This window comes from Malaclemys terrapin, chromosome 1, assembly GCF_027887155.1.
Source record: "Malaclemys terrapin pileata isolate rMalTer1 chromosome 1, rMalTer1.hap1, whole genome shotgun sequence".
In the NCBI taxonomy this organism is placed as follows: domain Eukaryota; kingdom Metazoa; phylum Chordata; order Testudines; family Emydidae; genus Malaclemys; species Malaclemys terrapin.
In genome coordinates, this window is record NC_071505.1 from 230597111 (window position 1) to 230620877 (window position 23767).

Sequence of the window (23767 nt, forward strand, 5' to 3'; positions counted from 1 at the left end):
ATGATTTAGTTGGGGTTGGTCCTGCTTTGAGCAGGGGGTTGGACTAGATGACCTCCTGAGGTCTCTTCCAACCCTAATCTTCTATGATTCTGTGATTAAATTTACAAAATGGGCCAGATTTTGAATAGGACCTGGTGTGCCTGCCAGATTGGGTCCCACATGCAACTTAGGTGGACAAATGCCTATCTTTCCCTGATTCATGAATTGTGCTTAGGCTTAGGCAGGAGAAAGGCATCAGGACACTGGCCCTAGAATGAGGTGGAACTATGCATGCCCAGAGGCAGAAACATAGGTGCTGAGGGAACTTTTACACTGAGAACATGGGTGCTGAGTGAGTTACAATGTTCAGCAGGAGTTTTCTGTATTGCCGGGGAGCCTAAGTACCTTTGTGGATCCCACCCCCACTGCTTGATTCAACTGGATCACAACAGAGTTGGGGAGGAAACTATGTTACAAAACAAGAAACCCACCCCATAATACTCTGTGTAACTAAGTCAATCCTATCATGACCATTTTACTAAACATCACACCAATTTTTGTTTTAAATTGAGGATGACAGACACTGACTGGCCTCTGAATGCCCTGCCCTAGCAGTCTTTTTCAAACTAGGTAAGTAGGAAGCCTTGCATAATTTTCAATGCACTTTATTGCATCTTGGCATATGCCCTATGCCACAAGGCATTTGACACTTTAGCTTCATTAGTATTCCCAGCAGATTTCTTAACACTGGAATTATTGCTGGACAGAACACCAACCACCTTGCTGACCAAACGTTATGAAGGGGCTGAAGATTTTATTTCTCAACTGCGGTTACATAAAGTATTTTTGACATATGCTGGCCCTTGCATAGATACACAAACTGGGGAGGGTGCAAACAGCTATATCCTTGGGCAGAATGATGGTCTATGTCCCAACATCCCCTGTACCAGCGATCAGACCAATTAGTAGTAGAGGCAAGCGCTTGCTGCTGCCCTTAAGGGGTGGTGTAGTGGCAAGTTTTCCTTGTGTGCCAGATACCTCTTCAAATAGCAGCTGGCGCTTCCCCTGAGACCATAGCTCTACACTGCCCCCTACTGTGGGCCAGAGCCCAATGGGGACAATCTGGTCCAAAATTATTAGTACATATAAAAAATTATGACTAGCAGGCACAGCTGGTCTTTACTTAACTTGTCTTTTTTTTTTTTTTTTTTTTTTATGGCATTGTATTTCCTGTACCATGACGGTATGACTAGTCCCTGCATCTAGGAGAGTTGACTGTTGTGTAACTGTGGGAGAGAGGGATAGGGTCTTCTCTTGGATGGAGCATATAAAAAGCCATCTGAGGTCAGGAAGGGCCAAGAGAATCCCCTGGATTGCTATCATTTGTGTTACAGTATTCCAGCCGCCAACATTTTCCTAGGTGCATTTCACCAGCCTGACACTCCTGGGCTGCAATTCACAATTTATGGAATCCTGGGAGCCCTCGGCTAATGCTACACCATTGCAGTGCCTGGGGAAACAATCAACATTCTTTCACAATGAGTAAGACCTGCTGAGAACAAGAAATGGTGTCATCCAGTAATGGCTTTGTATTAATGAGTGAGTATAGATTATTGTACCATGGTGCTTTGATATGCATGAGAGGGCCTTGAAATAGCTCATGACAAAAAGACAGTCAACTTTATAGCGATAGAGAGCGCTTTATTTTTACATCATACTTTAAACATCACTTCAATATCTGTGCCATGTATAATGAATTATTATAACGTGACATTTTGATGCACATTTGGGAATGGAAAAGTGATACAATAGCACAATCAAGTGTTTGTAATTCATCCAAGCCCAGGTCGGGACACCAGGCAGCTAGGCTGGTGGGCGGACTGATTTTCTTCAGGTGTCTGATTGAATGTGCACTAGTTCCCCATTCCCTCCCTTTGCAAGCCCATCAATGGAAGCACATGCAAGAAAGAAGAGGCATTCTGCTCCTGCACGCATGCCTTGCTCACTCCAGGCAGGCTGAGGGCTGAGCCTTTGCCTGCATGGAAAGAGAAATCCACTGCTCAGTCGATCATCCCTGGCTCTTGACAGCCACCACTGGGGATAGAGTGAAGAATCCAGAAGTCCCTCTCATCCAGGGGAAAAAGAGAAAAAAATCTGACCCAAAATGTATTGATATGGATTTTCAATATGGAAGAGACCCTTCTCTGTTCCCAGCCCCACTCCCAAGACTCCTGGTGCTGAGTTTCCAAGTCCCCCACCTTCCTTTCTGTGATGAGTAGCAGTCTGAGGGCCGGACTGAGGGAATTGTTATTTATTCTTTGTATGGTGCCCAGTTACATAATAGATTCCTCACAGTGACATTTAATTAAACAAAGTTCTTGTCTCAAGGATCTTACAACCTACAGTTAAGACGTAACATAACAAGTGAGGGTGAGAACAAACAACAGTGGGCTAGGAGCCAGTCGGACAGCATTAAATAAATAAGATTATGCCATGACTCAGGTACCTGAAGCAGACTTCGTACAGACAATTATTCTTCTCTCCTCCTTTTTCCTTATGCCTTGTGGCAGGGGCAAGATTTTAGGAGGGATTTTAATGATGTCAGATTCTGGGAGAGCATTCCAGGCGTAGGTGGTAGAATGGAATAAGGCACAGTGATGTTTGTGTGGGAGAAACAGGGAGAAATCAGTCAACTTTAAGAGAGTGAAGAGGCTGGGGTAGTGCAGTGAGAGACCTGGGCAGAGATATAGAGCCTTGTAAACAAGGACAAGAACTTCAAACTCGATATACAATGTGATGAGGATCCTTTAAAGAGACAGAGGAATTGTAAAAGAGCAAAATTAGTGGAATGGAGAGAGAGAAGGAGGGAGGAAGAGAATATGGCACAAGAGAAAGAAAGAAAGAAAGAAAGAAAATGGAATATGGGGGATGAAGGAACAGATACTAAGCAGTGGAGGAAAAGAGGTGCCACATCTGCAACAGGAGTGAAGGGAGGGAAAGAAGGTATAGCAAAAGCAAAGAAGAGTGTGTGTGTGTGTGTGTGTCTGTCTGTCTGTCACCATCCATGGATGTGGAAAAATTGGAAACAGTCCAGCAGAGGACAACAAAAATTATTAGGGGGCTGAAGCACATGACTTATGAGGAGAGGCTGAGGGAACTGGGATTATTTAGTCTCCAGAAGAGAAGAATGAGGGGGGGATTTGATAGCTGCTTTCAACTACCTGCAGGGGGATTCCAAAGAAGATGGAGGTCGGCTGTTCTCAGTGGCGGCAGATGACAGAACAAGGAGTAATGGTCTCAAGTTGCAGTGGGGGAGATCTAGGTTGGATATTAGGAAACACTATTTCACTAGGACGGTGGTGAAGCACCGGAATGGGTTACCTAGGGAGGTGGTGGAATCTCCTTCCTTAGAGATTTATAAGGCCTGGCTTGACAAAGCCCTGGCTGGGATGATTTAGTTGGGGATTGGTCCTGCTTTCAGCGGGGTTTGGACTAGACGACCTCCTGAGGTCCCTTCCAACCCTGATATTCTATGATTCTATCCTCCTTCCCTCTCTCTCTACCAGAGAGATTATATAGAGCATCAGACAGCAATGTAATAGGTTAAGCCTATATCTCAAGGCCTGAGTGTATGCTGACTGTGTGTTCACATTCATACAGTGTTCCCAGGATCATTTTTGTTTCAAAAGAACTTTTTCAAAACACTTTGTAACATGATCACAGTTTATTTTCAACTTCACAGAATTTGGCCTCAACTAAAAAGACAAGACAGAAATAAAGACAGTGAAAGGACAAAAGGTTCAGTGGGGCAAAATAAATAACTAAAAATGGAGAAGTAGGACTGCCAAAAATAGACCCTTATGGGAAATCCAAAAGCAGAAAAACCGTCAGGTTCAAGTCAGCACACTTGAAAAAGTAATGTAAATCGGAGCATATCTCATTACAATTACATCTTTGTAACATGAAAACATAAATCAAATTCTGCCTTCAGAACTACATAAGTAGGCCATGGCAGAACTGGCCTTAAGAATTTTTTTTTTTAAACTAGGAATGCTGGAGTAAATAATAAAGAAGGCTTATGCAAGATCATAAGAAATTTTACAAGCCTACGCATTCTGAAAATCTGTTTTCACTTCTAGGGTTACCTTATTTATCTGCTTCTGCTAAAATTCCACTCTGGTACCATGCTGTAGAACCAAACATGGAGAAGAAAAAATTAGTTCTAAGCTCCAAAAGGTGTATAGAAAAATATTCAGATAGATAGTTTTGCAATTCAGTGAACGGTTCCTGTTCAAAACTGCTCCTGCATGGGCCGTACATTTATTTTGTTTGCTATAAACAGTTAATATTTAAGCAACATATGAATATTGTGGGATTCCTTTCACACCCAGGCCCGTTATCTGTTTAAAAAGAAAAAGAAAAAAGGTCAATCTCTAATTGATTGCTTTGGAAGCATTCATATCTCACGCAATCAGAACACACATTATAATTTATTAACCTGCCCACATCCCTAAAAAACTCTACCCCCAAGTAGAGCTCACTATAATCTGAAAAGGGAGAAGAGCCATGTGACTACATTAAGTTCAGGAGGGACTTTACAATTGCTAATAGTGATTGGCAGCAGTACAAAACCCTAAAGTTGATTCCAGATCATAGAACACAACTCAGTAATTCTCCTGTTCTACAAACTATCTGTGTTAGGGTTTATATAGCCCCCATTACCATAGGGTCTGAGTGCCTCACAGTCTTTTTACTGTAATTATTCTCACAACACCCCTGTGAGGTAGAAAAGTACCATCTCAGTTTTACAGTTGGAGAACTGAGGCACAGAGAGGCTAAGTGACTTGCTCCAAATCACACAGGAAGGTTGTGGTAGGGCAGGGAATTGAATCTGGGTTTCTGGTATCCCAGACTCATGTCCTAACCACTGGACTATCCTTCCAAAGTGTCTCTAGACTGATGATGTACTTGTATTTTACCCACTGTAGCACAGTAACTACCCTTTCATTTCATGCTATTGTCGTTGTGGTGATGCATAAAGTACAGACACTGCGTCCCCACCTAGCATGGGTATACATAGCAGTGTAGATGGTGAGGCACTGCTTAGGTGAGCACAGTACAGACACGCCTGAATAGTAGGGTAAATATCCTACACAGCTCTCTACACACCCAAGCTGTGCCTCCCCATCTACACTGCTATTGTTAGCAGTGTAGTGTCCCACAGCCAAAGACTTTCCTCTCCACAGTGAAAGGCTCTGACAGCGGAAGACAAGGCTGACCTTATGGGTGGGTGACATTGGTGACTGTCCAGCGTGCTGTGATTGGGGGGGGGGGGAGGCACAGTGATCAAGAGGCATGGAACAGGGCAGGAGAAGAGTCTGGGGTGCGAGCCCGGGGAAGGGAGCTCTGGGCAATGGTGGGGGAGGCAGTGGAGTCTGGAGACGATGAGCGGGAGCCTGGGGAAGCAGCAGGAGCCAGGAGTAATGAGGGTGCATGGTGGGGAGCCCAGGGAGGCAGCAGGGGCCAGAGGGGATGGATGGGGAGCACAAGGAGGCAGCAGGGGCCAGAGGGGATGGGTCAGGAGCCGGGGGAGGCAGCGTGGGCCAGGGGCAATGGAGGAATGGACGGGGAGGGAGCGGGGGCTGGGGCACCAAAATACAAGTTCACCCAGGGTGCCATTTTCCCTTAGGCTGGCCCTAGCAGGAGAAGGCTTTCCCTGCTGCCTTTCAGAGCCTTTCACTGCCATGTGTAGCTATACATCTCAGTGAATTTGGATGCAGCCTACCTTTTACTGTGGCACGTAGCTACATGTAACCTACATGCCACTGCAAGCATTGGCAAGGTCTAAGTGTTGACTCTGACTGCAATCTGTGAATTGTGTTCTATTCTCCCAGCAAATATTTTTTCAATACACCCGAAGGTGAAACAAAATGACCAACAAAGAGAGAGTAGTTTTGAATTCACTAGCTATAGCTAGAAATGTAATAATTAATTAGCTGAAACATGTCACTCACTTGTAAGGGAGTAAACAAACATTTCTTAATATGTTTTTGCCCTGCTGTCATTGGGTTTTAATAAAAAAGTTTTAGTTGTCTTATAAAAATGTAGCTACCCTGGGACTATTCAAAATGAGAGAACATACATAATTTATGACAGTACAATAGAAAAAAAGAGTGATGTTTGCAAAACTGATACAACATATAAAAAGAAGTAAGGGCCAAAAGGTTGAACAAAACTATAAAGGACATGAAAGTCCAGAACCATGAGGATCACAGCTGCATTTAAATCTGGGGGCAGAGGTGCCAGATTTGAACCAGCACTAACCAACCTAGAATGTTTAAATCTTTTTACTGAAAGAAACAAAATCCAATCACCTTGAAAATCTCCCCTGCCCGAGGTTCCTTTGCCAAAGCTGCCTTGTCTAGCCCATCATAGGCAGAAGTCACATACATTTCTGAATAATCTTTTCCACCAAAGCAGCAGGAGGTGATCCTTGAAGCAGGCAGCTTCACAGTCTGGATTCTTTTTCCTGGAGGAAAATATATTTACTTACTTTAAACTTTCTGGGGAAAATGTAACATGTAATTTGTTGTTAACCAACTGGACAGCCAGTACTGTGATTGTCAGACTGAGCCTTTTACAATATGAATATAGTGTTTCCCCATCAGAAAGAAGCAGTTTCCGTAAGGACAGTCTATGGGGAAATGTGCTCAATTGATTTGAAGGCACCATCTCTTACATTTTACTTTTAGCAAAGCTTCTGTCTTCTGTCTCCACACTGCTCCATTTCCTTTTTCACGTGCAGGCAATACTACGGTGTGTGAGGCAGTGAGATCAGAAACAGGCAGGCCATGTGTTGACTGAAGCACTAGTCTTGAAACTGCATGTCATGAAGGTGTTTCAGCACTGAAGAGACTCTTAAATCAATTGCAAGTTTAAAAAGCAAACATAAGGGACTGTACCATAGAGTACCCAACCCTAGATACTTTGGGTCAAATTCAGCTGCCCTGGACCAGCTATGGGGTTTTTATCCCTGTGTAGACATGCCCATAGAGAAACAGAGTTATATGGCAAGTAATCAAACACATATGGAATCAGAATTCTCAGCTGGTGTAAATCAATATAGCTCCCAGAAGTCAATGGAGCTGTGCCAATTTACACCAGCTGAGGGCTTGATCCCAAGATGTTTAACTCATAGTTAAAGCCTCAGTGTCCAATTAGCAGTGATAGTACCTCTACCCCAATATAACACGGGTTCGCATACAACACTGTAAAGCAGCACTCCAGCTTCCAGCCGGGGCACTCTGCTTCCCGCTGCCGGTGAGTGCGGGGAGGATGGGGAAAGGATGCCCCCTGGTACTCACCAGTGGCAGGAAGTGGAGCGCCGCAGCTGGGAGCTGGCGGAGTGGAGCGGGCTGGGGCCGGGCTGCTCCGCTTCCCGCCGCTGAGTGCCTATCAGGGGGCAGGGGGTGTGGATAGGGGCCAGGGGAGCAGAGGGGTTGGGTAAGGGGGTGGGGTCCTGGGGGTGATTAGGGACGGGGGTCTCTGGAGGGGGCTGTCAGGGGACAAGGAGCAGGGGGGCCAAAACAAGTTCGATATAACGCAGTCTCACCTATAGCGCGGTAAGATTTTTTGGCTCCGGAGGACCGTGTTATATTGGGGTAGATGTGTACTATTATTTATTAAGTGCTGGCAGTGTTCTTAGCTCTTGACAATGCACAAGGGCCCAGATCCACAAAGGTATTTAGATTCCTAAAGTCCAGTGATTTCCAAGATGGCTACAGTCCCCCTAGTACCTTCAACAGTTTTCCATCTAATAAGCAGAAGGAAGACAGGATTGTTCAGGCCTGGAAAAAGTGTAACTTAGACTTTTTTATTTAAGGTTTGATTTTATTCCCTTCCTGTGAGTTTTTAGGAGGGACTTGGAATGTGAGGAGACAGGAGAGTGGTGGATTGTGCCAGAGTAACAAACAGTAATTGTGCGTGACAGAAAGGAAGCATTCATCCCAAACTTCAGTTCATGCAGATGATCTCTTCAAACCTCTTGGGTGCAGCAACACCAAGCATTCCAAACTCTTCAGAATATCCCACCAACCTCAGCTTCTCAATTCTAAACTTGTCTTTCATGGAGCCAAGCTTCATTTTTACCTTTTCAACCTGCTTCATGATTTCAGCATTTTGTCATGGTTTTTGGACGCCATCACAAAACCTTTGTGCCATTATTCAGATAATGAAGGTTCCATTTCCAAAATTTCTCATTTAAAGCAAAATTTTACAAACTCCAATTGCTTTGGTCCTAATTCAACAAGGTACTTAAGTACATACTTAACTTGAAGCACATACATGAGAGCTTTGCTAATTCATGGCCTTTATCCAGTTCCCCATCTTCTTCTGCAATCACACCCAACATTCATTGTTTGCAAACTGAAAATACAGCATTGTATCCATGGCACGACTGAACTTGGGCTGGAAGGACTACCATTGAATGATTCCACATTTTACTTGTTATTATGCATTCTTACTATTCATTATTTGTATTGTCATAGCATCTAGACGCCCCAACCATGGACCAGGACCCCATTGTACTAGGTGCTGTACAAACACAGAACAATCCCTCCCACAAAAAGCTTACATCAATATAAGAACTTAAGAATGGCCGCACTGGTTCGGATCAATTGTCCATCTAGCCTACTATCCTGTCTTCTGACAGTGGCCAGTGCCAGATGCTTCAGAGGGAATGAACAGAACAGGGCCTGTCATCCCATCTTCTGGCAGTCAGGTTTAGGGGCCCCCTTAGCGTGGGGTTATATCCCTGACCATCTGGATTAATAGCCACTGATGGGTCTATCCTCCAAGAACATATCTAATTCTTTTTGAACCTAGTTATACTTTTGGCCTTCACAACATCCCCTGGCAATGAGTTCCACAGGTTGATGTGCGTTGTGTGAAGAAATACTTTCTTTTGTTTGTTTTAAACCTGATGTCTATTAATTTCATCAGGTGACTCCTGTTCTTGTGCTATATGAAGGGATAAATAACACTTCCATATTCACTTTCTCCAAACCATTAATGATTTTATAGACCTCTCTCCTATCCCCTCTCAGTCTTCTCTTTTCCAAGCTGAAAGGTCCCAGTCTTTTTAATGTCTCCTCCAATGGAAGCGGTTCCATACCCCTAATAATTTTTTTTGCCCTTCTCTGTACCTCTTCTAATTCAAATATATCTTTTTTGAGATGAGGTAACCAGAACTGCATGTAGTATAAGACAAGAGACAACAGATGGAGACAAACAGAGCGGGGAGTACAAGGAAACAATGAGACACTATTGGTCAGCATGATAGGCTATGGACTCAGCACTTCAGCAGTCTAACTGTTGCCAATTTTTTTTGTAGGTATTATGGCAAAGGAGAATTTTAAGGAGGGATTCGACGGAGGATAATGAGTTAGATTTGTGGATGTTGACAGGTTGATTATGAGTTTATGGTTGTTGCCATTTTCTTGTGCCTACTCCCCAGGGGAAGTGATCTGTTATCAGAATAGGCCACAAACAGAACACTTAATACAAAATAAGCCAACCCCAATAGAACAGAGGGAGCCTGCCTCAAGCAATGCATGTGGCACAAGTGATTCCCATCCTGAAATTGGGTTATTTACTACAGAATTCCAGCTCACCTTTGTGAGGGCTTACCTGTCTCAGGATCTATACGGATCACTCTCCCTCCATCAATACAGGCCACCCAAAGTTTCCCTTCTGCGTCAATACACATTCCATCAGGCATTTGTTCCTCCTTTTCTAATTGGTACAAAACTTTACAGCAGGCTGTGGAAGGAATTATGAAGTCAACACTGAATGTGATAGGTTAGCTATACCACTGTGATAGCTTCACTGTACCATATGCTAATTTAACAAATTCATTTAACATCTTCCACAGTCTCCTAAATGCTCTTGCAAACAAATCAACTCATTTTTGTGATGAAGGCAGACATCAAAATTTGATTTGCACATGTGCCTAGAGATGGCTGATGGGGCACAGTTAGTCTGATAAAAATAAACAGCCATTAGAACTGTTGTCTGAGGCTATACTGAATTCAGATGCCTGTGCTTTTACCAAGCATGAAGTACAGATCTTTGCTGTTGAAGAATTTGTTCTATCCATATTGCTCAATGTATGAGCCCTAGGCCAGTTTATGACTATCACAAGCACAATGACTTTACTTTAGGTACTCACCACTGATCTCTGCCTGTGTGTTTTTTTTCATATGCAAACCACAGAACTACTTAATTTAAATGTAGTTAATACATAATCTCTCCCAGACAAAGACCAAGAAGCCACTTTAATACGAAGAGAGACTGGCTTCTTGTTGACCAGCTATAAACTCATTATTTAATTGGGCTTTGGACACCAAGGACATGGTGGTCAAACTAGACACAGAGATTTACATGCTTAAACCACAATCCAGTGTGGTGTTCTGTGCAGACTGCTATGCCCACATGGAGTCCCATTGACCCAGTGAAGTAATTGGGGCTCTTCCCAGGTGCAGCAGTACACCTGTTTGGATTATAATGTAAGATCAGGACCCTAGTTTGCAGCCATAATGGACATTTGCCGGTATAAAACCAGGATGAAAGGAGATTCAGACTCACAGTGCTTTCATATTTTGGAAAGATAGGTGTCATGAAAAAATCTTCTCACCAGAAATTTATAAAAATAGGCAGAGGAAATCTACCTAGTTGTATTCCACTTCTAAATACTTCATTTATACATGCATAAAGTCTGCACAGACTAGTGTACAAAGGGAACCAATTCAGTCATTTGAATCACAATTGACATGACAATAATTAGTCTCAGTTGAATTGCTGCTATGTGAGATGGGCCAAAAAAAAGTTTCATTGAACATTTGTTCAAGTTTTTAAATGAATTTGGGTCAGTTGTACTCACACTCCAGTCTCCTTTCTGCAAAGACTGTAGTAAGCAAGGAATATTTGCCCAAGCCATGGATTTTACATGAATGCTACAGAACATTTGTGGAGAACTGTAAATTTATACTTGTGAGCATTCCTACTGGAAACCTGATTTTAAAAATATGCTTCTGTAATCAGGGAAGAGAAACATATGGTATGATCTTTTATGAGAGTTAATAGAAAGTGTACCAGTAGATGGCACTCAAGAATATGTAGCATTGTTTATGGGTTTTGTAGGATCGATACAATTCATTGTGATTGTGCACTGCAAACAGCTTCCTTTGTGCAACTCTTAACATCAGCTCTTAACTTGACCTAGCTGTCCAATCAAAACAGATTCTGAATTCTCACAATGAACTGTTCATGAACAAGCTAGAATCCAAGAAATGTTCACCAAATAATTTTGTGTCATAGATTGTGAATTTCTTTTTCTATTGACAATTTCTGAACAGAAAAATTTATAATTTGTCATCTACTTCACTGACAATTACATACCCAGCTCTTGCTGAAGGAAATCAAACTACATTGATTTAAAAACTGATTTAAGAAAAGCATCTATACCGATTTTTCCCGTGTGCACATCATAGTCAAAAGCATGGACAGCATACGCCAGACTATCAATATGAAAGAAGGTTCTGTGATCCAGTGACCAATCCAATCCATTAGAGATGTCCACCTGGTCTAACTGCTTCACTACAGAATAATCAGGAAAGAGCGTGTAGAGGGCACCTTGGCATCTCGCTCGCACACCAGGTTCTGTCTCCTCAGCCATGGTACCTAAAAGGATAATGGGATCAATCATTGGAAAGTACAGCAGCCTGGAGAATCTTTACACCCTGGTAACTACAATAATGACCTCCTCATGTTCTCCTTGGGGTATATACTTTTATTACTTAAAGGGACTCTGAACTTAAAATGCCTATACTGTAAACGTATTGTTACCTAGGTTATTAATAAAGACTTAGAACAACAGAAGTGAAAGATTTTTATAAATCCAATTTACATGTCACCATTAAAGCTGTTTCACTTGTTTACTTTTTGCATGTCTCTACTGGAAAAATGAAAGTGAAGCCAGTTTCACTGTTTGCTTGAGGTTTTGGTGGTGGTGTGCTGTGGATTTTTTTTTTTTTTTACAGTCACTTTCAAGTTGCTGTAATAATTGAGTTTTTAATGCCCATGGGGAATATTTAAGTTTTGTTTTTAATTTGTGGAAATCCTTCTATTGGTCTTAAATTTTATAAAAGCTTGTTTTACAATATTTGAGCCAACTTTTAAGTTGGGATTGTCCACTCATCACATACAGATATGAACAGCATATATAGAAAAATAATATTTCTCTTTCATTTTTCTAACTTTAGGCTGCTGCAAGACTAGGAAATAAGAATAAAGTTAACACCACCATCAACCCTTAATATAGTAAACTCCAGTCTGAAATTAGAATAACTATTGTTGGTAAATATTGAATAATAAACTGACAGACTATAGTTGACATAACACATTTGGACCTGTTTCTGGAACCACTGCCAAGCATAGAAATTACTGTCACAACTCTGTGGATCTGCTCCCAGTAGTAACTGCTGTGTTTGGTAGCAAGTGTTTGTAGAATCAGGCCTTTAATTTGAATCTATAAAGTAAATCTGAGTGTGGGGGCAGGGGGGGTGAATGCGTGAAATCCTGTCTGCCCCTGCAACATCCAGGACAGCCTCACTTTAGACTGTGAGTCCCTCCTCCTGACCTGTCTCACAATCAGAGGCATCCAAACACCACTTTCTGAGTCCATGCTTCTGCATTAATAGAAGTACCAATTCTCACACACTTCACCTATTGCTGAGTTAAGCTCAGCTGAAGAATCAAGTTCCCAGAGAATAAAAGTACAATACACATTAGAAATAGGCCTACTTCATTGAGAGTGAAAATCCTGCCAGAAACATACCAGCAAAAAATCTCCCCTTTGGATCCACTTTCCCATCATTGAACCTGTTGTTTGGTTTATCCTGTTCAAGTTCTGCAATAGTGGTTACTGACTCCATTTCCCAGTTTAAAAAGGCAAATCTGGTTCCCAAGGCAATGACATAACCCCCGCACTTTCGAAGGGCCACCGAGCCAACGCGAGCATCTGCAAACAAGAGAGAGAGGGGGAACGGGAGAAATTCAGTGAGTGTCAGATCATGTTATATCATAGGCTCTATATCCAGTTTGACATCACCATCTCACTAGATGTGCAGTGCCATTTCTTAGCTCTCTAATGGCATAGCTGAGATCAGTAACTGGATGGAGAAAAACTGGTTGAAGCTGAATCCAGGAAAGACTGAGATAATGTGAGTAGGAGAAGTGAGGCACTCTGAAGAACGTGCCACATCTATAACATTACCTTCCATTCAGATCATTAACATAGCTTGTAGTCTTAGTGTTCTCCTAGGCTCCTCACTACTTCTAAACACTCAAGCACCCAGAGCCAAGAAAAAAATCCATTTCATCTACCACTTCTGGGAAAACTGTGCCCTTTCGTGTTGACTTTGGACTTAGACACAGTGATCCATGCATTTCGAACCGCCACCTTGATAACTATAAATTCTCTGTCTTGTTGACTTGGGCCACCTCTTACTAAACAATTGATTGTAGGAATGCAGTTCACTGGTCTCAATAGAAAGTAAAAGGATGGCATGAAATACTATAAACTACTTGTGACTCTGTATAGGAAGAAAGATCACCATATGTACAGTAAGATATCACCACTGATGTAGCATCACTGTTGCACAATTGCGATAAATCTTATGCAAAGCATGCCTTGTAAGGTATCATTGGAAAGGTTGTGATTTGTTGAACAAAGTTATCCTGTTTATATTTATTATCATCGTGTATGAAATTATGGATCTTTGCTGTGTGTTTGTATCTTGAACATGTTGTGTTCCTAGGTAACACCCACAGGACAGATTTACATCAAGACCAGCCATGGTTGATGGGCCATTAAAAAGAATCAGCTCTTCCAGTGGGCCTCTCCTGAGGATGCCTCCGAGAGCATGTAGACAATGGATGCCTCATGACTCAGCAAGGGCACATAGAACATGTGATCCCTGACTCCATGTTTGAGACAGGAACTTTCCATACCCATGGGTTGGAGGGGGAAGGAGGTTATCAATGGGAGAGTGTGACATCATCGCCTTGCTTCTTTCCTGCGCCACATCTCTGAATTATGATTTCTAACAAAGAAGAGCTTTGAACAATGGACTGAGGACCCCAATATTTGAGATGAAACAGAGATTCATTACAAACTGGCAGATTTAACATCACTGCTATTATCCTGATCTACAAACTCTGAAATCAACTGTAATGGATATGATTCATTATAACCTCTTAATAATGCTCTTCCTTTTTATATATATATACCTTTAGTTTTTAGTAACTAAAGGATTGGCTACCAGCATGGTTTGGGGGTAAGATCTGAAGTATATTTTGACCTGGGGTATGTGTCTGGTTCCTTGGAATGAGAAAAATCTAATAGATGTGATTCTGATTTTAATAATCATTTATCACAGAACTCTGGTTTGTCTGGATGGTGTATGAGGGGCGAGAGGGCCTGAATGGGACTGTCTGTGGCTACATAACAACTAGTATAGCAGTTTGGAAGTACACATTTGTGAAACCTTATGATAGACTATACTGCCAGTTTGGGGAACATGCCCTGTTTTATGGCAGTCTGACCTGAGATTGGCGTTCTTAGCTGTGTACCATACTAGGTAGCATGACACTACTAACTAACTGACAAACTACTAACCTGGGACTGATGTGGCTACAGCTCCACTGCATACAAATGACTATCAGCAGAGATAGATCAACTATAACACAGGGGAAAAAACAACCTAAAAGAACAGAAACAAAGTAGCAAGCAAGTTTTAAGACTTAGCGTGGCACTGTCTTACCCACAGACACACTGTGCACTTCGTTGGTGACTGAGTTCCAGCGGCAAACTTTCTGTGAATTAATATCCACATATACAAGTGCATTTTCCCTTTCTTCCCATACTGGGCACTCTCCCATCCTGTTCTTCTCCTTCACAACAGACTCAATCTTAATAGAACACATGGCCTGAAAGGAGGAGAGCAAAAGATGAACCACATGAAAAATTCATTTTAACAAAAGAAGGCTTATTGTATTGAATTTTTATAGAAACATCATATTTAGAGCAGGAATTAGGGAACTATATGGTCCCATGGATGCCACATAGGATTAGTGAATATTTGGGGAATCCAGTACATCTAGTCTCTGGTACTTATATGGGTCCCATTATTATCTGATCTTAGCACCTCACAATCTAGGACTCGAATATTGAGACTTACAGTGTGAGGATCCCAGATTTATAAAACTGGACAAATTACCTTACACTAAAACTTGATAAAAACTCAAGGTGATATTTTCAAGCCTCGTATTTGCTAAGCAGGCTTCTGGAAAGAGAAAGGGAAAATAGGGAATAAACAAAAAAAGGGGCGGGGGAAGCCAAACATGAAAAAGAACTAAACTTTATAGTTAAACTAGGTGGGTGAGGCAATATCTTTTACTGGACCAACATCTGTTGGAGAAAGAGACAAGTTTTTGACCTTACACAGAGCTCGAAAGCTTGTCTCTCTCACCAACAGAAGTTGGTCCAGTAAAATATGTTACCTCACCCACCTTGTCTCTCTACTATCCTGGGACCAACATAACTACAGCTACACTGCATACAAACTTTATCATTAACATTCATTTTTCTACATGTATTTTCTGATGTTTCCCCGGAGTAATCCCTCCTTCCCCCAAATTCTAGGACATGGGTTTAATATTTTTGTAATGTTGCCAAGTGTTAATTCATACCGGGGATGTAATTGTAGTGTAGGAGTCGGGGGAGCGGTGTTTAAAAGGTAATAGGTAAAAATAGTATTTCAAGAACATAAGATCCCCTCTCATTAATATATATATATATGTGTGTGTGTGTGTGTGTGTGTGTGTGTGTGTGTGTGTGTGTATATTAATGAGAGGGATTTTATATATGCACCCACCTTATAGTAGCTCCATCTATCCACCAGTAGCTGAAAGCCTGTGCTACTACATAGGTGTAATATGTAAAGTCATGTGGTAAAAAAGCCAAAAATGGCTAAGAACTTAAAAGAGGGATGGTAGCTGACTGTGAAACCCAGCGATGATCAGCGACGGCTCCAGGCACCAGCGCTCCAAGCGCGTGCCTGGGGTGGCAAGCCGCGGGAGGCGCCCTGCTGGTCCCTGTGAGGGCGGCAGTCAGGCAGCCTTCGGCGGCTTGCCTGCGGGAGGTCCGCCGATCCCGCGGATTCGGCGGCAATTCGGCGGCAGGTACGCCGAAGCCGCGGGACCAGCGGACCTCCCACAGGCAAGCCGCCGAAGGCAGCCTGCCTGCCATGCTTGGGGCGGCAAAAAAGCTAGAGCTGCCCCTGGCGATGATTCAACCTGGTGATATTCTGAACAAGAAGAGCTCTCAACCATGCTTATAGCTGTTTCCCTTGCTTCACACTGACACAACAGACATCTAGGCTTCAGAGTGATGTTTGGGGTTATTGTGTGTACTGGATGTGTGGGTAGTTGTGTTGATTTGGGACTAGGAAGGTTGTGCTGGGAGATTTGTTTTGATTTGTGCAGGTGGCCAATGAGGGTTGTGCACTACCGTGAGGGGTTCTGTGTGTTTGGAGTTATTGTGTATGCTGGTTGTGTTGTTGTGGGGGGCTTGTGTTGGGCAGAGAGAGTTGTGTGGATTTCCATGGGTGACAAATGAGGGGTTTATAGTGAGGTGAGGCGCTGTGTGTGTTTGGGATTATTGTGTATGCTGGCTGTGTTGCTGTCTGGGTGATTGTGTTGATTTGTGTCTGGGGTGGTTGGTTGTGCTGGGAGATTGTGTGGGTGGCAAATGAGTGTATTGTGGTGAGGGGCTGTGTGTGTTTGGCATTATTATGTATGCTGATTGTATTGATTCGTTTCTAGAGGGAGTTGTGCTGGGAGATTTCTGTTTATCTGTGTAGGTGGTGAATAAGGGGTGTGTGCTGCAGTGAGAGGCTGTGTGTGTTTGGGGTTATTGTGTGTGCTGGTTGTGTGGTTTGGAAGAACTATGGCAGTGGGGCCAAGTAATCCGCCATTTTGTAGTCTCCCTCATACAACCAATTAAATTGTTGCATGCAAATTAGCTACAGAGTAAGGATGGTGATTGGCTGAGTAACCTCTGATCCCACAGTGGTCTAGGCTTTTGGCATGGCACAGATACATGCCTTGATGTTGCACAGGTGCAATTTGTAAAGCTGAAAAGTATGAAAATTTTAAAATTGGACAGTAACAGACTGTGAAACCCAGTGATGACTGAACCTGGTGATATTCTGAACAAAAAGAACTCTCAAGTATGCTTGTAGCTGTTTCTATCACTTCACACTGACACAACAGACATTCCAGGCTTCAGAGTGACATGCAGTGCTTGACTTTGCGACCTGAATAAGGTTCTTGTAACATATTTTGTGTTTGTAATTTCCTAGCTTTTTAAAAAAGCACACATTAAAAAATGAAGCTCCATTGTGTGGAATCATAGTGACTAGAGCTGGGTGGAGAATGTTTTGCAGTGGATTTTGAAACTTGGTCTTGTTCCAATTCAGAAAAGTTTGACATTCTCTGTGAAAATGGAATTACTGTTCTCCTCCCAGCTCTACTGGGAGCCTGGACTCTGGGGCAGTTTGTAAGCCACAAGAGCCTCAACTCTGAGAGAGCCCACTTGGCAGACTGTCCTGGAGCTGCGGATCCTGGAGGCCTGTGTTGCCAAGAATTCTCGAGCCTGGGAGCTAGGGCTCTCAGGACTTCCAGGCTCTCAGCTCCCCTTCAGCCCACCTGATGGCCTGATGAGGCACTGGGAACTTGAAAGCCGGGGTGCTCCAGCAGTTTGCCAGGCAGGCTGCCGTGTCAGGGGGGAGAGCTGGCAGGAAACCAGGCAGGATTCTTCTGTCAGAAGCCTGCTCAGTTTCCAGTGTAATTTCATCAAAATCAACATGGTCCCACAGAACATTTCGATTGTGACCAATCAGCAAAACCCAATGAAAAAATGTTTCATCAAAAAAAATGTGACCAGCTCTAATACTAACACCCACATAATTCATCAGCCAGGTTTGAACCTTTAGATCCACTGCCCAGACCTCTGCCACTTCAGCTAACAGGTTAAGCGAAAGTAGTTGTAGGTTGTCATCCTCTATGTGGACCTGCAGTAGAGGGGAATGGGACACTTTGCCAGTGTTTTCACAGATATTTGCTGACAGCAGAGGAATGGGGGCCCTCAGGGACCTTGGGTTCCATTACAAGCTCTGGAGGGGAGTACTGTCTAAGGGTCTCTTTTGTCTATTCCCACCCAAAATTGATCCCTTCTGCCCTGTCCCCTCCAACCAGTCCCTCTCATGTCTCTTTCCCATTCCAGGATCCTTGTCTCAGTCTCATTCTTCTGCCTATCCAGTCCCAACTTCCACTCCTCAGTTTTCTTTCTCATCCCATTCCTGGTCTCCTTTCCCAGCCAGTCCTAGTCTCCCTCTGGGCTCACTGTCCAAGTCCCAGTTTGCCCCACACTCTCATTCTCTCACCACCAACCATCGGCAGTGAGTGACTCCTGCATTTGAAGAGGCTGTGCGTGAGCACTGGAAGCTCCCTAGAAGTGGGGGGATGGGGCACCAGTTCCCGAACAGTGGCCTGCCCCATTCAGCCTCCTCCCCCTGAATCCCCACCCATGCTCCACCCCAGGCCCCACTCCTGCTTAGCCCTCACCCCAGAGGCTCACCCACGCACTCCACTCGCGCCTCTCCACCCCCTCTCCCGAGGCCTCCCCCCACCCACCGCTCACTCCTCGGAGGTGCAAGCAGCTGGCAGGGGGTCCTCAGTGGAAGAGGCGGCGCAGGGGAGGGAAGAGGCACCACACAGGCAGGGCCACGGGGAAGAGGATGAGTGGGAGCAGGGCCTCAGGGCTTAGCACGGGAAGGGCCCTGGCTCAGGCACTCTTTCGGTGGCAGTGATCCAAAAGCAGCAGACTGGCACACCTCCAAAGGGAGATGCACCGCATCCTGTTTGGGGAGGCGTAGCCTCTTATACCCGCCACCCACACTCCCAACTCTTTGTTCCCAGTCTCTTTGCCCAGCCACTTCAGTTCCCCCCTCCTGGCTCTTCATCCCATGTCTCTCCTCCCACACTAGCTCCCAGTCCTAGTCTCTCACCCTGGGCTGCTCATCCAATATCAGTCTCCCCACTCAAACTCTCCCAGGCTCTTTGACCCCAGCTCCCCTTTCCCTGGCCCTTGTTCCTGTCTCTTGGCCTAACCAATCCCAGATTTTCCTCCCTCCTGGGCTGCAATTCCATTCTCCCTGCTGAACCAGTCCCAGCCTCCTCTAACTCCTGACTCCTATTCCCAGTCTCCACTCTCTCCCAGTCCCAGTCTCCTTGCCCAGCCAATCCCAGTTTCCATCACCCACACCAAGATTTTTCCAAGGCTTATAAACTTGGTCACACTGGAGTGTTTTCTCACAGGGATAGCATCCTGGACACAAAACCCACCACTGTTCCAACAGCTAAAGCTAGTTTAAAAAAGATCACCAACATTTTTTAATATGGACACAACTTATTTTTCCCTAACCTCATTCTAAGAAATGGCTGAACCGTTTTGACAGAAAATTTTCAACGAAGTTCCACCTGAAGCAAACATTCAGTATGGAAAATTTCAGCCTGAATGGTTGAAGTTGGCAAAGTTGTAAGCAACTGAAAATAGGGTGAGAAGTGTCAGGGAAACTGTTCTGCAGGGTTCCAGCGACTTCTGAAACAGAAGACAGTGAATGCCACTAAAGGTCTCACAAACTAAAAGGATACTTCCCAATTCCTATACACTACATTCTTCTAGCAGGTATTTCCAATCTCCCCCACCCATTGGCCTACTATGATCCTCTCCCTTCATAATAAAAGGTGGAGACTCAGTGCTCCCATCCCACTGTGACAAACAAACTGACTTTTTGCTCCAGCTGACAAAACCTTCCTGAACTCCCTTGCCTCCCAGTAGTGACATCCCCAGCTCTGCTACCTGTGCTGTGGTAGTCTGGTTGGGTTCATCTACACAGCCCCTGGAAGCAAATCTGCCAGCCTGGGTCAACAGACTCGGGCTCATGCTACCACACTAAAAATAGTTGTGTAGATGTTCTGGTGCAGGCTGTACTTGGGTTCTGAAGCCTATGGAGAAGGGTGGGCTTCAGATCCCAAGCTCCAGTTAAAGCCACAACTTCAAAGCGCTGTCTACAGAGGTATTTTTAGAGCACTAGCAGAAGCCCAATCTGTCAACCGCATCTGGGAGGTTTGCTGCAGTAGGCTGTATAGACCTAGAGGTCTCCACACATCTAATTTTCCAAAGGGTTTCACATTTAACATGCCTAGTCTTAGTTTGTAAGATCTATGGGCAGGAATTATGGGGGAGATTCTCAAAAGCACAAACAGCAATTAGGTGCCTAATGATCATAGAAAGTCATTTGTGTTTTTGAAAGTCTCCCCCTTTATGTCTTCCTCTGTGTTTTGTACAGCATGCCACAGACATTATTTACTAAATCCCTCATATGGATCACGCCTGAGGTGAATGATCAGGAAAGTTAACATTCCAAAGAGAAACCAGTGAACCCTAACATACTTTCATGAAAATAACAACATCTGGTTCACTTTTTATGAAGGCATTATACATAATTATATGGACATTTTGGTCTCTTGACATCATGCCTCAGCCACTTTCAGACCAGACGTGGCCAACATGTATCATCAAAATCCTTTGCATATTGAAACATCTTGAACTTACCATTGCTTTGAGGAGGCAAGAAGTATATCTGATTAGGAACTAAAAGCCAAATGATATCAAAACATCCATTCTGATGTAAAAAAGAAACTGTATAATTAAAAATCTCTTTCCAAGAGTTCTCTTAAAATAGTATTTCTGAATTTTAAATATTGTGTGTCTTTAAAAATCATTGTTGAAGCAAAATTTGTGGCTTCAGTAGGTATTAGATATATCCAAAGAATCTACTATTAACCACTGGCTTCTAAGTGTGCTTTTTCCATCTCTCTTTCTCACACACACACACTCTCAATTTCAACTTCAGATTGAAATCTTGAACAAGGCAACAGCTGACACTTTAAGTTTCTGTCCAATTGAACCATAGTCTGTGAAAGATAATTAAGTAACTTTGGGAACACACACAATTTAAATAACACTGCAATTTTAACACAAACAAAAAGGCAGAATAGTCAAACCAAGCTATGGGGCACAAAGAGGAAATGTGATACTATTCATCTAATAAGGACTAATTAAAGAACACAGCTCCGGCAGATGAACTCAAGGACTGGGTTGGTGTCTTCTTTCCTATGCTGACCCAGTAAAACTGTCAGCAATTCAGAGATTAAAAATGTGTAATAGTTGATGTTATCTATACATAGCAGTTAGCTATTTACATTTTCTGTGCAGTCAGCAGTCACATGCATGATGAGGCATGAAACAAGGCCCTGAAAATGGTCTGTTTCATATTGCCAGCAGCAGCAGCAGGACAACCTGAGAGGTAGAAATGTCTTGCTCAACATTTTTCTCTGAGTTGTCATTGGGAACAGAGGAGGAAAATCCAGATATTTCACCATTCACGTTCCCCAATGACTGGCCCAGACTTTTTAAATTTAGAGACAAATGACTAGAGGGAAAAAATGAGGGGAAAAGGGATTTTGTAGTACAATGTCACGTGAGATCTCAAGGAAGGATAGTTTTGTGCTTAAGATACTGGGTTCTTTAAAATGGTGGTTAAAAAGCCATGTCTACACTATAAACACTTAGCCAGCACAGCTATACTGGCAGACCCCCTTGTGTAGCATATGTCAACAGAAGGAGTTTGTCTGTCAGCATAACACTGTGAATGTTATATATGTTCCATATGTTTTATGGAAATATGCTTATGAGTGTGAATATGATGTAACTGGAATATGCTTTATGCAAAAGATCTCTTGTAAGGTATCATAACAAAGGTTATAACCTACTGAATATATTCCTCCTATTTGTATGCATGTATCATTCTTGTATCTGAAACTAGAAATACGAAGTATAACTCTGAGGTCCTATTGTAATTATGCAAAGTGTGGGCCATTAATGATGGTTTAGAATCCTGATGGCTCCACTGACTAGGACAATTGGTTGTAAATGGTTTATTTACCTGCAAACTTTCTTGTGTATGTGTGGGCCAGCCCAGGAAGAATGGAGACTAGGGGCTTGTCTATACTTACGCGCTGGTTCGGCGGCAGGCAATCGAACTTCTGGGTTCGATTTATCGCGTCTAATCTGGACGCGATAAATCGAACTCAGAAGTGCTCCCCGTCGACTCCGGTAATCCTGCTCGCCGCGAGGAGTACGCGGAGTCGACGGGGGAGCCTGCCTGCCGGGTCTGGACCACGGTAAGTTCGAACTAAGGTACGTCGACTTCAGCTACGTTATTCACGTAGCTGAAGTTGCGTACCTTAGTTCGATTTGGGGGTTTAGTGTAGACCAAGCCTAGGAGTCTAACAGCGACATGTGACCATATCACATGATACTGGAATCCATCTTAATCCTTGTACTTTTCCACTGATGAGGCAGGGTGGGGATAGGGACAGACAAAATATTCCCACCTTGTGCTAAAACTATAAAAGGGGGTGGACCACGGCAAAGGGGGCTGCCAATCATGAGAAAACTCCTGCTTACCACCTGAGATGTCTGCTGGATCTAACAAAGATTGTACCAGGGGAAAAGATTGGGCCCAGACTAGGAAGGAGTCTAGTCTGTGAAAGAAGCTAATTGGAACATCTCAGCGGGTGAGATATTACCTGTAATCAGTTTCTTAATGTATTCGGCTTAGACTTGCATGTTTTTGCTTTACATTTTGCTTGGTGATTTACTTTGTTCTGTCTGTTATTACTTGAAACCACTTAAATCCTACTTTTTATACTTAATAAAATCACTTTTGTTTATTAATAAACCCAGAGTAAGTGATTAATACCTGGGGGAGCAAACAGCTGTGCATAACTCTCTATCGGTGATATAGAGGGTGAACAATTTATGAATTTACCCTGTATAAGCTTTATACAGAGTAAAACTGGGTGTCTGATTGTTGGAGGCAGGTAACTTGCTGAACTGTTTTCAGTTAAGTCTGCAGTTAAGTCTGTGTTGCAGCAGGCTAGCGTGTCTGGCTCAACAAGACAGGGTTCTGGAAGTCCCAAGCTGGCAGGGAAAACGGGCTCAGAGATAATTTCAGCACATCAGGTGACAGTCCCAACGGGATCTCTGTGACTGAACCCGTCAAACACCACCACCTCCCCTAATGACATAAGGTAAATCAGTGTTTCCCAACCTGTGTGCCATGGCACACTGTTTTGTCATCAGGCCCAAACAGGTGTGCTGCAGAATTTTTGTGTTTGTGTGTTTCACGAGCGTTTGTGCCAGGCTCAATTTCACAGCATGGAGCCTACCGGCCTTTCTTTCTTACAGCAAGCTGACTGAAAAATTTTCACCAAAGTTTTTACTATTTTAAAAAATCCCTTTTTGACTAAATGGAAATTTTGGGGGGAAAAAATTCTGTTTTCATCAAAAAAATGAAAACCAAAAGAATTTGTTCATTTTTCTTGGTCAAAAACTGAAAAATTGTCATATTTTAAATAAAAGCCTCAAAAAATCCATTTTCATCAAGAAATTTTCATCAAGAAAACACATTTCCCAACCAGCACTACTTTTCTGATGCCAAGATTATATGGCCATAAAGCTTAATACCATAGTGCC

At 43.2% G+C, this 23767-nt stretch overlaps 1 protein-coding gene across 5 annotated transcripts in view; it reads right to left on the reverse strand.

Moving 5' to 3' along the window:
- Positions 1-3690: 3690 nt before the first annotated feature.
- The window catches only part of LOC128825931 (regucalcin-like), a 37043-nt gene continuing 16966 nt past the window's right edge, over positions 3691-23767 (reverse strand). For 2 of the 5 annotated variants that reach the window (XM_054008840.1, XM_054008830.1), the window contains exons 4-9: positions 14862-15027; positions 12875-13057; positions 11503-11718; positions 9667-9798; positions 6354-6508; positions 3691-4379 (exon numbers count right to left, since the gene is read on the reverse strand). In XM_054008840.1, coding sequence (XP_053864815.1) covers positions 4329-4379; positions 6354-6508; positions 9667-9798; positions 11503-11718; positions 12875-13057; positions 14862-15024 — 900 coding nt within the window. In that variant the 5' untranslated portion in view covers positions 15025-15027 and the 3' untranslated portion in view covers positions 3691-4328. Of the gene's footprint in view, positions 4380-6353; positions 6509-9666; positions 9799-11502; positions 11719-12874; positions 13058-14861; positions 15028-18065; positions 18110-19585; positions 19674-23767 lie in introns of those variants that run through there. The other 3 variants (XM_054008849.1, XM_054008857.1, XM_054008823.1) reach the window with 3 other exon arrangements.